This window comes from Onthophagus taurus, chromosome 7, assembly GCF_036711975.1.
Source record: "Onthophagus taurus isolate NC chromosome 7, IU_Otau_3.0, whole genome shotgun sequence".
NCBI classification, from domain to species: domain Eukaryota; kingdom Metazoa; phylum Arthropoda; class Insecta; order Coleoptera; family Scarabaeidae; genus Onthophagus; species Onthophagus taurus.
The window spans coordinates 15,891,796-15,908,450 of NC_091972.1; the positions used below are offsets into that span (position 1 = coordinate 15,891,796).

Genomic DNA, 16,655 nt, shown 5'->3' on the forward strand with positions numbered 1-16,655 from the left:
CAACCACGCGGCTATATATCTGGCAATATATGTACTAAAAGACAGAGTGTATTTCCATACACTAACTTGTCTTATCCATGGAACAAATAGAATTCTTTCTTGCGACGTGGATCTGCAAGCAAGTATTACAAAAAGTGTTAAATTACCCAGCACTATCCAGCAAAATACAAAAAAAAATTCGTAGAGCGTTGAAACACGAATCTTCTCTTGAGTAAGAAACTTACAGGAAGCCAAAAAGAATTGTGAAGTTAGTATCAATGTTGCATATTGATTCTGATAACAACAAAGGAGTCACTCTTCTTTCTCTGCCCTGAGTAGCAATCATAAAAACTTGCGCTATCTTGATTTTTTTTTATCAATAAAAATCGATAATAAAAAACATTGTTTGCATTCTTCATCTCATTCTTTTTCAAAATCAGCATTATGTATTGGTTCATATATTTCACGTCTCCGTAAATAAGATATCACAGAGAATTTTATGTATGGTTTTAATCAACTTTATCGATATCACAAAATCAAAAGAATTGACATTAAACATAAGTGCAAAACGCAATATGATTGTTCCTGATAAGTATTTGACATGCATTGTAATCCATATCTGTTGTTTATTGTTTCTTTCCTTTGTTGGTCCGTTGGATGTTCCTCAACATACAACCACACCATTGGAATGAGTCCTTAGGTTGCTCCTCATTTTTAATTTTTTTTTCCTTTTGCATAATCTCCAGATCAAAAAACTTGTGATGACGATTGTAGGTATCTGTTCGTGCACGTTTCATACAAATATAATGTTTTACTCTACATGATATTTGTGCCAGTAATGTCCTATACATCTGTAAGTTGTAAGTAGTCTTCTGCAAATAGTATCTTGTTTTCTATTAAGTGTGTTGAGACTTCCACTTGCAGTATCTGGGTTTCTACCAACGGTATTTAGGCTTCTGCAAGTAGTATGTACTGTTTTGTTACCAGTATGTAGTCTTTTATAACCTTTTATAATATTAGCAGTATTAGTTTTCCATTAGCAGTATTTAGAACTTTTCCAGCTATATTTAGTCTTCTACAAGTACTATCTAGTCTTCTGCACACAGTATACAGTCTTCTTCTAGTAGTACCTCGTTCTATAAGGATCAAGTCCTATGAGATCAGTACATAATCTTCTGTCAGCTGTATTTAGTGTTCTGCAAGCACTTTTTACTACTCCATAAATAGTATTTCCGTTGTCTATTGTTTCTTTCCTTTGTTGCTCCGTTGGATGTTCATCAATATACAAAAATACCATTCGAATGAGTCCTTAAGTGGCTCCTCATTTTTAAATTTTTTTAGATGTTTTATTGTACATGATTTTTGTGCCAGCAGTGTCTTATACATTTGTAAGTTGTAATTAGTCTTCTGTAAACAACTGTACTTCTAATTTTTTTCTACATCTAATTTTCTGTGAGCAGCAAGCTATATCTACTGTTTTGTTACCAGTATGTAGTCTTTTACAACCAATAAATAGACATCTGCAAGCAGTATTCATCCTTCTATAAGCAGTATTAGTTTTCTATTAGCAGTGTTTAGAACTTTACCGGCAATATTTAATCTGCGAGTACTATCTAGTTTTCTGCATACAGTATATCCATGTCTTTTTCTAGTAAATCCTCGTTCTATAAGCATCAAGTCTTCTGTTATCAGTATATAATCCCCTGCCAGCTGTATCTAGTGTTCTGCAAGTAGTTTTTAGTTCTCCATAAATAGTATTTACCCTATTTCATGCATTATCTAGATTTCTAGAAGCAGTATTAAGTTCTATTATCAATATCTAATAATCTATTAGCAGTACGGGATGTTGTCTTAATGTAGATTTTCAGTAAACATCAAATCGTTAAAATACTTTGATGTTCACTCTTTAGGAACCATTAAATGTATCAATGTGACAACCAAAATACCGTTTTTGTTAAATATATCTTGATGATAAATTTTAGAATGACAATAAAGTTAATTTTTTTTTATTTTTGTTATAGAAATGGATAATACAAGTTGAAAAATTCCAAATAATGGCAGCAACAGACGGCCAAATAACAGTGGCCGCGGCTCGATGGGCAGACGAAGGAAATTACCTCCGAGAGTTCGTCACAAAACATCGATTTCCTGCCGTCGTCAAAATAATAAAAGGCCAATACGGCGGATTAGGTGTCCCAACATTACCATCACCCAGCCTCCAATCGACGGCACTTCTAGTCTCGGCAGGAAAACGTCACAAAATCGTAGCGCAAGCTGTCAAAATCAAAGAAGGTCGTCGATTAGTTTGCGTGGGCCCCCGTTTGGCCATACCAGATACTTATCCCGGTTATTTCGAACTATTAAGCGAAGAAGGTAGAGCAGTTAGGTGCATAGAAAGTGTTAATGAATTAAGTAGAAGAAGACCGGAAGAAGGATGTTTAGTTCGTGAAACGATACGTGGAGTTCAAGCAAAAACTGACGGCGACGGAAATGTTGTACCTGAAGGTGCAAGAACTATTCCCGCTGGAGAAGTTTTAATACCTTCAGGTGAAACGATAATTCCTGGTTCAAAAGGAAAATACTTGAAATGTATTGACTCAAGAGGTGATACAATTTTATTGGGTTTAGAACAAAGAGGAAAATTTAGTGCGTTAGCGCGAGAAGATAACATCAGTGGTGTGCACACCGCAAAAAATCTTTTAAGCAAAAGGATGCCTTTAACAGTACGTTTAGTACATGGTACATCCCCGAGAGGTTTAAAAAGTCCAAATCATTTTGTACCAGAATTAAGATTATTATCGATATTTGAAGAAGAGCATATATTTGCATTACCATTACAGAAAGATATTAATACAGTAACAGCTTTACCTTTAGCAGCACCATTAAAATTATTAAGAACAAGAAACGAGGAACAATTAAAAACCATGATTGAATTTAATCGTTTAGTCGAAAAATGTACGAAATTATCCTCGGAAGTTTCTGATAGAATTCAAGTTTTAGATGGAAAATTAGGCGATTCCAAAAAAACACCAAATTTAGAAAAAAATGGTTATCTATTACGTAGAAGTGCATCCTCAGATTCAGCAAACCATCGAACGAAACATACGCATCATAAAAAAGAAATACATCATACGAAAGATTACGAAGAAATCGATCAAATTTATGATTACGTAAGAGGTTTTGCACCGTTACCAAAAAGCGTGAGAACATTTAATTCAATAGAAACAACAATTGCAATAAATAATGGTGAAAAACCTGAACCACCACCAATCGAAACGATCCCAACAAAAAAATTGCAAGCTGAAAAACGTAATCGAAAAACATCAACAATTCGTGATTCACAAAAAATTAATAATAGTGAAAAAATTCCACCTGGTTTACCAAAATTATATGTAAAAAATGGACATTCGCAAAGAGGTAGATTATTTCGTCAAAAAAGTGCTTCACCTATGAAAGAAACCCCACCGAGTCCTATTTCAAAATCAGGTTCACCACTATTTAATATTCGTTATAAATCTTTAAATAATTTACAACAAGCGATGGAACTCGACGGAACTTTAGATTCGAGTAATTCCGGTGGAAGAGCGAGTGGCGATTCCGGACAAACGAAGCAACCGGAAAAACGATCGAGAAAACTTTCGCGACCGAGAAGTTTAAATAATTTGGTTTGGGAAATTCGCGAATATCCAGATATTTCAATGGTCGTTGAAAAATCAAAGAAAATCGAAAGCCCTCCTCCTGCGTTAATTTATAAACCGAAACATTCAACGAAATTTTTGGCTAATCATCAAAGTCAAAGGCAAAGAGGGGCGCATTACTTATAAAATGATTAATAATCGAAAAAGGAAATAAGTGTTAAAGTGTTAAAAATAAAAAAGTTTCCGGACGTTTTTTCTTATGTTTTTTAAATAAAGCTTTTTTTTAGTTAAAAAAAGCTGTTCTTGTGATTTATCCGTGGAACTGTGTGATTTTCGAATCGTTTTTTATTAAATAAGTGATTTTTTTAAACTTAGGGTTGGTCGGTTGAATTCGTTCTAAGAATTTATCATTTAAAAAAAGTTTCTAATTTCATTTTCTTCTTGAAATTATAAAATCATAAATTATTATAATCATTAAGATGCATATTCAGCCAATTGGAATTACAATTCAAACAAAAAATTTAATTATTATTTGACAGGTTATAACAAAGAACATATGAATACAACTAACTATATGTGAATATCATATGATTATGATGAATTGGTACGTATTATAAACGGTTTTGGCTATCAATTAATAGTAGTTTGAACACATTTTAAATTTTGTATGGATCGATATGTAATATGTGATATTTTATCAACCACTAGCTCTTCCAACATACTCTTTCGTAAAAATGTGTTTACCAAACGTCGCTTCGCTTCCCTCTATAAAGCTCTTTTAGCGGGATATCGATTCTTTCTCCTTCATTTTCTTATTCAGTTTGCCATTATCTGACGAGGTTGATGACCGATAAGTCGGTGTTTCATACGGGTCCTTTTGCGGCTTTTTATTAATACCAAGTCAGATATTTTCCAGAAGTATGGAAACCCTTTTTGAGACTAACAGAATCTTGAATGCAACCCCTTCATATGATACCTCAAACGGTTTCAAATTAGATGCGAAAAGGGGGAGTTTATTTGATGCACACTGTATACATTCCCCACACATCCCATTCTGCTCTTTACATAAAGTGTTCTATTTAGCTTCTTTAATTTTGAAAAGTTGCGGTTTTACTTTTCATTTAAATGAATATTTATTGCGTTGGTCATCAGAATCTTGATATCGCGCTACTCAATTTCTTAAAGGTGGGATCTGTCACTCTCCATCCTTAGGCTAGATGCTTCTGACTTGGCCACTAAGTCGAGGCGGACGTAATCCCATAAGCATAATGTAATCGTGCCTATTACATGCTAGCCGCTTGTCGCCAAATGCGTACGGTTGTTTAAATGATAAAGCTTAGATTTTGATGGCCACCGCGGCTTGACCGACATATGCTTAATCTCACTTTTTGACACATACCAAAAACACTGCAGTAAATTCTATTGTTATAGATCATTATTATCACTCTTCCTCTTAGAGATAAATCGAACGATTTTTAGTATTAAAAATTGTTCGATTTTCATGTTGTGTCATCTTTCCTTTCTTATATTTATACTAAATACCGTTTAAAATCTTCTATATTGGAAAAAAATAATATGAAAAAGCTACAGGTACCTCTTTAAGGTAACTCTTCTACTACCTTAATTATAAGCGTTGTTCCAACCGTACAAATTTGACCAATTCACTTACGCGTACACAACTTTCTTCTGCGCATTCGTTAAATGCGTACAAAACGTCAACGCAATTGGAACGAATTGAAAGTTGTAAGCTTACTCAATTCATTTATATCATATACTAGATATACCATCTTTTAACAACAATGAACTAAAGTTGCAAGAATTATAAATCTAAAAAAACATAATAGTGGAAAAATGAAATAGATATGCATAAAATTAAAATTTGTTAAAAACATCCGAAACACATAAAAGAATAGAGAATGAAAAAGTGCGTTTAGACATGCATGGATTTAGTGGCGCCAGTTCTATTTGTACCCCAGTAAAGGTTTACACTACATGTGCGAAATCAAAAATAAGTGACACGCCAGTTTCATTTTTAAAGTGTATTGCACAGTGCGCAATATGTCAAGTGAACTTTCCGAAGCATGCAAAATAGTCGCTAAACTTTTAGTTGAAAAAAGATAAAAGAAATACAGAAAAAGGAACGACGAAAAGGTCGTGTTTGGTTAAACCATGGATTAGTCGTCTACCTACTTTGGGTGCTTCTGCAAAACTTCTACGAGAACTCGCAGCAGAAGATTCTGCAAGCTATAAAAATCATCTTAATCATCTACGAATGACAAAGCAAAATTTGGATACTCTTCTGGATTGTGCTCTGATGTTATGTACATCCCATAAACACGGATAAGATTCATAGCCTTCAAGAAATTTGATTGTCACTTCTGCCAACCACTTTTTTTTAACCATAATAAACTATATAAACTACAATAAACACAAATTAAGACCTCAACTGAAACGAAAATCTAACTAAAAACTGGCCAGCCGATGTGCAAGCGTTTGTTTATAGACGCAAATTTTGCCATGCATGTCTAAATTCACCTTAATAATTCAAATTCAAACAAACGCTTTGACAGTAAACATAACCTTAACAGACACACTGCCCGATTGGAAATGAGTTATGGGCACGCGTTAAAGGACGTGACAAAACGTACTTACTCCAGACCAGGTAGAAATTTGACTGATCGGACGCGTACATGAATTTGTGCAATGATTATTAGAACGCTTGACAAAAGTCGCGGATTAGTCCACGGTTCTGTTGGAACAGTATTTTTCAACTGGTGTCTGACCCTCAATTGATAGTCAAAAGTGTGGTTGGAACAAACCTGTTTCCCTAATTCTATTCGTTACAGTAATATCATAGTCTATACGAATCACAGCTTTTATCACATATTAAATTTTCAAATATCATATGCCCAGCCTATATCCACAAATATATTTTCTTCATTCATATTTTTTCTTCATTCAATCCATGAGCAGAGTAGATTTTGTTCAAATTTAATTCAATAATTGTGCCCATCACACATCTAGTACTTTCTTAAGGATTTCCTTGCTACTGAAAGTTGTTGTTTTACTTTGCATATCATGGTATTTTTATGTTCTTTTACTTTCAATTTCTGCTCTAACAATGTTTTTGCGGTCTCTCATAACATACCCATACTCCTAACATTTGCAACATCAGTCACAATGACGCCGACGTGATATACACGTGGCTGGTCCATCGGTGGTATACGCATTACGATATATTTCTAATATAAAGCAGATGCCGTAGGACGTTTCGGATATACTATGCAACTTGAAAACGCTTTACTACAAATTACCCCGTTTCCAAAGAGTATTAAAAATCTCTTGAACATTATCTTGGTATACTTTTAATAAGCATTAGCAGCATACCTTTGTCTAGATACGTATTCACAGCCGATGTTTCACTTCTTTTTTGCTGTCAAGTTTTTCCATGTCTTAAACCTTTTTCATTCAATTTCCGGAGTACCTGGTAACAACATTATCATCATCAGTGTTAATTATATACAGGCTGATTCCCAACCTATACGCATAAACTTGGGAATATTATCCTCATGACAAATAATGACTAATAAGTGAAAAAAATTATAGTAAAAGTTTTTTAATTTCCTAGTTATCTGGAAATTTACTTCCAAATCTAGAATACATAGAACATTTAAAAACAACGTTACAGCAAGTGTTCGAAGTTATTTCCCATAGTTTCTATACACTATTGGGCTCACCCTGGAATAAATCCCCAAGTTTATGCGTACAGATTGAGAATCACTCTGTATATCTATTTAACTATATTATGCAACTTACCCTATATATGTAATATTATATGTACCGTAAGATTACAACAACTCAAATAAAAAACACGGGACAAGCTTCATCAGCAAACTAAACATAGGGTTGTATCATCTAGTGTTCTGTGGGGGTGTGAGGTTGCTAAGGGAATAGGGTTAAGCTGTCATTCCCTGCATGTTTTGACTGTATCGATGTGTAAACCGGAATTTGTATACAATATTTAACAGTTTTCCCCTATAACAACAAATCCCACTCTCTCCTGTTGCTACAAATCCTTGTATTTGTATTATAATTGTAATCTAACTGATTAGCGGTTAATTTGGTTAGACAACATACATTTCCCGATAAATACATCATCCGATTATGCACATTCGTCGTAACGTACATATTCACAATCGTTAATCGAAATTGGACTATTATAACCTGTCAAATAATCGATTTTTAGTAAAAGTCAATCAACTTTAACGTCATTTTTAGATTTCCTTTTTAAAACTTTTATGGATAAATTTGATACTAATACAATTTATCCTAACAAAACATTTCTAAACCAGTATTCTTTCTGCAACAATCAATGTAATGTTTAAACGTCACTTTGACATTTTGGCAATTTCAAAGATCAAATTGATTTGTTAGGTTATAATTTGTTTTTTTTATAATCTGTGAACTTCACAGTGGTGGTTTAGAGAATAATATTATTTATGAATAAGCTAAAATCGGAGAATTTATAAATTACAACGTTAGATTTGACATTTTCAAATCAATCAAAACTCAATTTGATTTTTAGGTTAAAAAATTTATTTTAAAATGGAAACTTTGTACGTTAAATTTAAAACTTACCTTTACATAGAAAAGAAATCCTTTACGTTACTTCAAACTCAAAATAATTTCTAATTCGGTAGATATTTTTAACTTTCTTGTAATAATCAATTTGACGTTTAAAAGTCAATTGAGATATTTAATATTTGACATTTAAAAAGTCAATTCAGATACTAAATGTCAAATCAAATATTAAATTAGATTTTTTTAATTCGAAAAAGCTAAAATCAATAAATTTATAAATATTAATATTAATTTGACAAGATTAAATTATTCCTAACTTTATTAAGTGTTAAAACACCAATTTGATTTTGAGGTTAAAAATTTTATGATAAAATTATACTTTTTAGACGACAAATTTAAACTTACTTTTTCAAACGAATCGATACGATACATTTAAATGTTATTTTAAACTAAAAATTGCGTCCGAAATAGTATTTTTTCCTCATTTTCTTGTAATAATCAACCGGACACACAAATTTGTTTACGTCACTTTGACGTTTGAAAGTCAATTGAGGTACTGAGTCTACTTGACATTTAAAAAGTCAAATCAGATGATAATATCAAATTAAATATTTAATTAGATTTTTTTAATTCGAAAAAGCTAAAAATCAATAAATTTATAAATTTTAATATTAATTTGAAAATATTAAAGTAAATTCCTAACTTTATTAAGTGTTAAAACACCAATTTGATTTTGAGGTTAAACATTTTATGATAAAATTATACTTTTTAGACGATAAATTTAAAACTTACCTTTTCAAACGATAAATTTAAATGGTATTTTAGACGAAAAATCACTTCGAAAACAGTTTTTTTTTCTCATTTTCTTACAATAACAACCTGACACGTTCATTTCACTTTGACGTTTAAAAGTCAATTGAGGTACTGAACCTACTTGACATTTAAAAAGTCAATTCAAAAAAGCTAATAAATTTTAATATTATATTTGACAATATTAAATTATTCGTAACTTTATTAAGTGTTAAAATACCAATTTGATTTTTTAAGATAAAAATTATCCTTTTTAGAGAATCTCATTTTGACGTTTCAAAGTCAATTGAGATACTAAACGTCAAATTAATTAAAAAAAAGTTTTTAGGTTAAATATTGGTTTTCTTTATAAAAAAAATTAACTGTACAATAAAACTGTTTGTTTCATTTGGAGAAGAGTTCCTATAAAATCGAACTCTACACACACTTTACAGCGGAACGCGAACGAACGCATAAGCCCGAGGCAGGAAGCGAAGGTCCTTGACTTTGACGGAATAAATTACGACTTTTTCCTTCTTCTTGTTACGAGGACGTGTCTTAAAACCTGTATATACGAACCGTGCGGCACACATATCGTATAAATTAACTTGGAAAATCTCAATTATCACCAATATACCCGTCCAATTAACTGTACACCTTTTCTACTTGATTACACTAAAAAAAACAACGCCTTATTAACATTTTCTATATTTAAACTTAAAAGCAGTATTTTAAATTTCAATTTGATACAAAAATCAAAATTTTTTTTTTCTTCTTCCTTCTGTATTTAATTATAACTGCTTAGTTTTTTTCACTTCATCTTTTGCTAAGTCTTCCAATGCTTCTTCGTCCTGATGATGATTTTCACAATTCGTTCTTCTATGTGCTCATTCCATTTCTTCTTTCTGTCCAATACCCAATCATTGATGATATGTATCCTGCAAGCCTGTCTGATGTTCTCACTTCTTTCTCTGTCCATGAATGTTTTCTCAACTATTCCACGCACTATCATTGTCGATGTGCTATGAATGTCATTCGATCGATGTGCTCATTCCATTTCTTCTTTCTGTCCAATACCCAATCATTGATGTTATCTATCCTGCAAGCCTGTCTGATGTTCTCACTTCTTTCTCTGTCCATCAATGTTTTCCCAACTATTCCACACATTATTTTCATTTCTGTAGCTTCTAGCATCTTTTTGTTTTGGATGTTTTCATGATGCGAAAATGTAAATGTACAGTTATTAAAACCGCAACGAAATAATTGATTGTATGAATAAAACGATAATTAACCGTACGGCACACACTTTCCGCGATATAATAAGACGAAAAAGGTGCGCAACAGAAACGTATTTCGATTCCACCGTTATTTTTGTACCTTAGAAGGAAGTCTCGGACGACGCCCGCAAATCGAAATGAATAATTTATTCGTCATTAAGCAGTGGTCCGCGCCTCCTCGGCCATTTCGCGCGCCACAGCCGTCCGCACCGTAAACCAACACCAGCCTCACACCCTTATTTGTATGCTAATGCACTTCTTGCAGATAGCAATCAGTTGCAAATGTTATTGCCCATTTTGGACCCGTACGCGCGTTTAATAATTTTTTCCGGATTATCTACTTAAACTTGCACTTTTTAAATGCGAGGGTCAAGGTACTCGAACAGTATAATTAATAGAAATAAATTGTATTTACTTGTTAAGATTAAAGAAATTTAACTTTTTTTTGTAAATGTCAAAAAAACGTTTAAATGTTAAATTGATTTTTCTTAAAAATAGTAATTTAAAATTTTATTTTGCAATAATTATTTTGATAAAAACAAGTAAATAAATAAGATAATGTAATGTTATTGACACGTTAAAAATGTAGTTTACCTCGAAATTCATTGTAAAATTCCAAAGAGTTGAATATACACGGATTTATCTTCCAACATTTCGTAACCCTTCCCATCTCCATTGAACGCAACTGGTTTCTGTGACCTTTTATATTTTATACAAAAGGGTACCGCCGTTTTCTACCTGAAGGAAGAGGAATCTTTTTCTTCAGGCATTCTTTCGATTTCATTACAATTTAATTTTTTCCCATCAACTTTTTTTTCTTGTTTCTTTGAACGATGTTGTAACAACCGACCATTTTGGCCATAAAAGTTTTGTTATTTCGATATTATATATTATTTTTTACGTATATCGCGTTTAGGTGGATGTCGAGATTTTTTTTTTTTCGTGAATTTTGTGTGTAAAACGAAAAATCGTGGCTTATTTTTCATCTGTGATGAAATGTTTAGTACTTTTTTTAATTATTATTTTTTATGTTTTTTATTTTAGAAAATAGGCTAAAGTTCGACTTTAGATTTTTTTTTAAATAGAGCATTGTTTCGAACGAAATTTCCATTCTTTTTTTGTATACGCAATTTTTTTTCTGTACTTTTTCAGTGTTTTCTTCGTCTTTGTCATTGTCATTGTATATTTATCTAATCGTAAAAAGAATTCAATAAATAAAAAAAATTAATAAAAGTTTAAAGAATAATTCAAGTTTTATTTTATTTATTACCCTTATATAATACATTAGTAATGAAACGGATAGTGATTTTGCGAAAAGCCGGATACCGGATATTCGGCCGGATATCCGGTTAACCGGCATATCTATCCGCCCAATATGGTTATAATTTCTGGTGCATTTCTCAAGTGATGTCCCATATTGCCACATTATTGCGATATTTGAATAAAAGTGAAATTGATAAGAAAGTTGATAAGATATGTCAACTTATTTGGATCCAAGATACAAAATGAACTTTTTTGACGCTGATTTAACTAACGATGCAACTCTAAAAAGAGGATATTATAATTAATAATTGGTGATATTTCCACAAGGATTCTTCAAGAAATTAATTTTATAGCGAATTTTGAAAGTTATCGATGAAAATTGCAACATCGAAAATTTTATCAAAACTTCAAATATTGTTTTCTCAAAAACTAAAAGTTATTTTTCGAAACGGGTTGATTCATTTGAAAGAGGACACTTTTATTAACACTTTGGGAAAGTTTCATACTCATATTCCAAGAAATGGATTTTATACGAATTTTTAAAACTTAATCGGTAAAAATTACAAAATTCGAAAAAATGGTAGATTATTTCAAAAATTTATTTCTCATGAACTAAAAGTAATTTTTCAAAACGGGTTGTTGCATTAAAAAGAGGATACTATAATTAATAATTGGTTATATTTCCACAAGGATCCTTCAAGAAATTAATTTTATAGCGAATTTTGCAAGTTATCGATGAAAATTGCAACATCGAAAATTTTATCAAAACTTCAAATATTGTTTTATCAAAAACTGAAAGTTATTTTTCGAAACGGGTTGATTCATTTGAAAGAGGACACTTTTATTAACACTTTGGGAAAGTTTCATACTCATATTCCAAGAAATGGATTTTATACGAATTTTTAAAACTTAATCGGTAAAAATTACAAAATTCGAAAAAATTGTAGATTATTTCAAAAATTTATTTCTCATGAACTAAAAGTGATTTTTCAAAACGGGTTGTTGCATTAAAAAGAGGATACTATAATTAATAATTGGTGATATTTCCACAACGATCCTTCAAAAAATTAATTTTATAGCGAATTTTGCAAGTTATCGATGAAAATTGCAACATCGAAAATTTGATCAAAACTTCAAATATTGTTTTCTCAAAAACTAAAAGTTATTTTTCGAAACGGGTTGATTCATTTGAAAGAGGACACTTTTATTAACACTTTGGGAAAGTTTCATACTCATATTCCAAGAAATGGATTTTATACGAATTTTTAAAACTTAATCGGTAAAAATTACAAAATTCGAAAAAATTGTAGATTATTTCAAAAATTTATTTCTCATGAACTAAAAGTAATTTTTCAAAACGGGTTGTTGCATTAAAAAGAGGATACTATAATTAATAATTGGTAATATTTCCACAAGGATACTTCAAGAAATTAATTTTATAGCGAATTTTGAAAGGTATCGATGAAAATTGCAACATCGAAAATTTGATCAAAACTTCAAATATTGTTTTCTCAAAAACTAAGTTATTTTCCCAAACGAGTTAGTTCATTGGAAAGAGGATACTTTTATTAACACTTTGGGAAATTTTCATACTCATATTCCAAGAAATGGATTTTATACGAAGTATTAAAATGTAATCGGCGAAAATTACAAAATTCGAAAAAATTGTAGATTATTTCAAAAATTTATTTCTTAAGAACTAAAAGTGATTTTTCAAAACGGATTGTTGCATTCAAAAGAGGATACTATAATTAATAATTGGTAATATTTCCACAAGGATCCTTCAAGAAATTAATTTTATAGCGAATTTTGAAAGTTATCGATGAAAATTGCAACATCGAAAATTTTATCAAAATTTCAAATATTGTTTTCTCAAAAACTAAAAGTTATTTTTCAAAACGGGTTGATTCGTTGGAAAGAGAACACTTTTATTAACACTTTGGGAAAGTTTCATACTCATATTCCAAGAAATGGATTTTATACGAATTTTTAAAACTTAATCGGCGAAAATTGCAAAATTCGAAGAAATTGTCAATCATTTCAAAAATTTATTTCTCAAGAACTGGAAGTGATTTTTCAAAACGGGTTGTTGCATTAAAAAGAGGATACTATAATTAATAATTGGTAATATTTCCACAAGGATCCTTCAAGAAATTAATTTTATAACGAATTTTGAAAGTTATCGATGGCAACATCGAAAATTTTATCAAAACTTCAAATATTGTTTTCTCAAAAACTAAAAGTTATTTTTCCAAACGAGTTAGTTCATTGGAAAGAGGATACTTTTATTAACACTTTGGGAAATTTTCATACTCATATTCCAAGAAATGGATTTTATACGAATTTTTAAAACTTAATCGGTAAAAATTACAAAATTCAAAAAAATTGTAGATTATTTCAAAAATTTATTTCTCATGAACTAAAAGTAATTTTTCAAAACGGGTTGTTACATTAAAAAGAGGATATTATAATTAATAATTGGTAAAATTTTCACAAGGATCCTTCAAGAAATTACTTTTATAGCGAATTTTGCAAGTTATCGATGAAAATTGCAACATCGAAAATTTGATCAAAACTTCAAATATTGTTTTCTCAAAAACTAAAAGTTATTTTTCCAAACGAGTTGATTCATTGGAAAGAGAACACTTTTATTAACACTTTGGGAAAGTTTCATACTCATATTCCAAGAAATGGATTTTATACGAATTTTTAAAACTTAATCGGTAAAAATTACAAAATTCGAAAAAATTGTAGATTATTTCAAAAATTTATTTCTCATGAACTAAAAGTGATTTTTCAAAACGGGTTGTTGCATTAAAAAGAGGATACTATAATTAATAATTGGTGATATTTCCACAACGATCCTTCAAAAAATTAATTTTATAGCGAATTTTGCAAGTTATCGATGAAAATTGCAACATCGAAAATTTGATCAAAACTTCAAATATTGTTTTCTCAAAAACTAAAAGTTATTTTTCGAAACGGGTTGATTCATTTGAAAGAGGACACTTTTATTAACACTTTGGGAAAGTTTCATACTCATATTCCAAGAAATGGATTTTATACGAATTTTTAAAACTTAATCGGTAAAAATTACAAAATTCGAAAAAATTGTAGATTATTTCAAAAATTTATTTCTCATGAACTAAAAGTAATTTTTCAAAACGGGTTGTTGCATTAAAAAGAGGATACTATAATTAATAATTGGTAATATTTCCACAAGGATACTTCAAGAAATTAATTTTATAGCGAATTTTGAAAGGTATCGATGAAAATTGCAACATCGAAAATTTGATCAAAACTTCAAATATTGTTTTCTCAAAAACTAAGTTATTTTCCCAAACGAGTTAGTTCATTGGAAAGAGGATACTTTTATTAACACTTTGGGAAATTTTCATACTCATATTCCAAGAAATGGATTTTATACGAAGTATTAAAATGTAATCGGCGAAAATTACAAAATTCGAAAAAATTGTAGATTATTTCAAAAATTTATTTCTTAAGAACTAAAAGTGATTTTTCAAAACGGATTGTTGCATTCAAAAGAGGATACTATAATTAATAATTGGTAATATTTCCACAAGAATCCTTCAAGAAATTAATTTTATAGCGAATTTTGAAAGTTATCGATGAAAATTGCAACATCGAAAATTTTATCAAAATTTCAAATATTGTTTTCTCAAAAACTAAAAGTTATTTTTCAAAACGGGTTGATTCGTTGGAAAGAGAACACTTTTATTAACACTTTGGGAAAGTTTCATACTCATATTCCAAGAAATGGATTTTATACGAATTTTTAAAACTTAATCGGCGAAAATTGCAAAATTCGAAGAAATTGTCAATCATTTCAAAAATTTATTTCTCAAGAACTGGAAGTGATTTTTCAAAACGGGTTGTTGCATTAAAAAGAGGATACTATAATTAATAATTGGTAATATTTCCACAAGGATCCTTCAAGAAATTAATTTTATAACGAATTTTGAAAGTTATCGATGGCAACATCGAAAATTTTATCAAAACTTCAAATATTGTTTTCTCAAAAACTAAAAGTTATTTTTCCAAACGAGTTAGTTCATTGGAAAGAGGATACTTTTATTAACACTTTGGGAAATTTTCATACTCATATTCCAAGAAATGGATTTTATACGAATTTTTAAAACTTAATCGGTAAAAATTACAAAATTCAAAAAAATTGTAGATTATTTCAAAAATTTATTTCTCATGAACTAAAAGTAATTTTTCAAAACGGGTTGTTACATTAAAAAGAGGATATTATAATTAATAATTGGTAAAATTTTCACAAGGATCCTTCAAGAAATTACTTTTATAGCGAATTTTGCAAGTTATCGATGAAAATTGCAACATCGAAAATTTGATCAAAACTTCAAATATTGTTTTCTCAAAAACTAAAAGTTATTTTTCCAAACGAGTTGATTCATTGGAAAGAGAACACTTTTATTAACACTTTGGGAAAGTTTCATACTCATATTCCAAGAAATGGATTTTATACGAATTTTTAAAACTTAATCGGTAAAAATTACAAAATTCGAAAAAATTGTAGATTATTTCAAAAATTTATTTCTCATGAACTAAAAGTGATTTTTCAAAACGGGTTGTTGCATTAAAAAGAGGATACTATAATTAATAATTGGTGATATTTCCACAACGATCCTTCAAAAAATTAATTTTATAGCGAATTTTGCAAGTTATCGATGAAAATTGCAACATCGAAAATTTGATCAAAACTTCAAATATTGTTTTCTCAAAAACTAAAAGTTATTTTTCGAAACGGGTTGATTCATTTGAAAGAGGACACTTTTATTAACACTTTGGGAAAGTTTCATACTCATATTCCAAGAAATGGATTTTATACGAATTTTTAAAACTTAATCGGTAAAAATTACAAAATTCGAAAAAATTGTAGATTATTTCAAAAATTTATTTCTCATGAACTAAAAGTAATTTTTCAAAACGGGTTGTTGCATTAAAAAGAGGATACTATAATTAATAATTGGTAATATTTCCACAAGGATACTTCAAGAAATTAATTTTATAGCGAATTTTGAAAGGTATCGATGAAAATTGCAACATCGAAAATTTGATCAAAACTTCAAATATTGTTTTCTCA

General features: G+C 30.0%; 1 protein-coding gene across 4 annotated transcripts in view; it reads left to right on the plus strand.

Moving 5' to 3' along the window:
- The window catches only part of LOC111419943 (CABIT domain-containing protein serrano), a 100,033-nt gene extending 88,523 nt beyond the window's left edge, over positions 1 to 11,510 (plus strand). For all 4 annotated transcript variants that reach the window (XM_071197839.1, XM_071197838.1, XM_071197840.1 and 1 more), the window contains one exon: positions 2,001 to 11,510. In XM_071197839.1, coding sequence (XP_071053940.1) covers positions 2,034 to 3,803 — 1,770 coding nt within the window. In that variant the 5' untranslated portion in view covers positions 2,001 to 2,033 and the 3' untranslated portion in view covers positions 3,804 to 11,510. The remainder of the gene's footprint in view (positions 1 to 2,000) is intronic.
- The last annotated feature ends 5,145 nt before the right edge of the window (positions 11,511 to 16,655 follow it).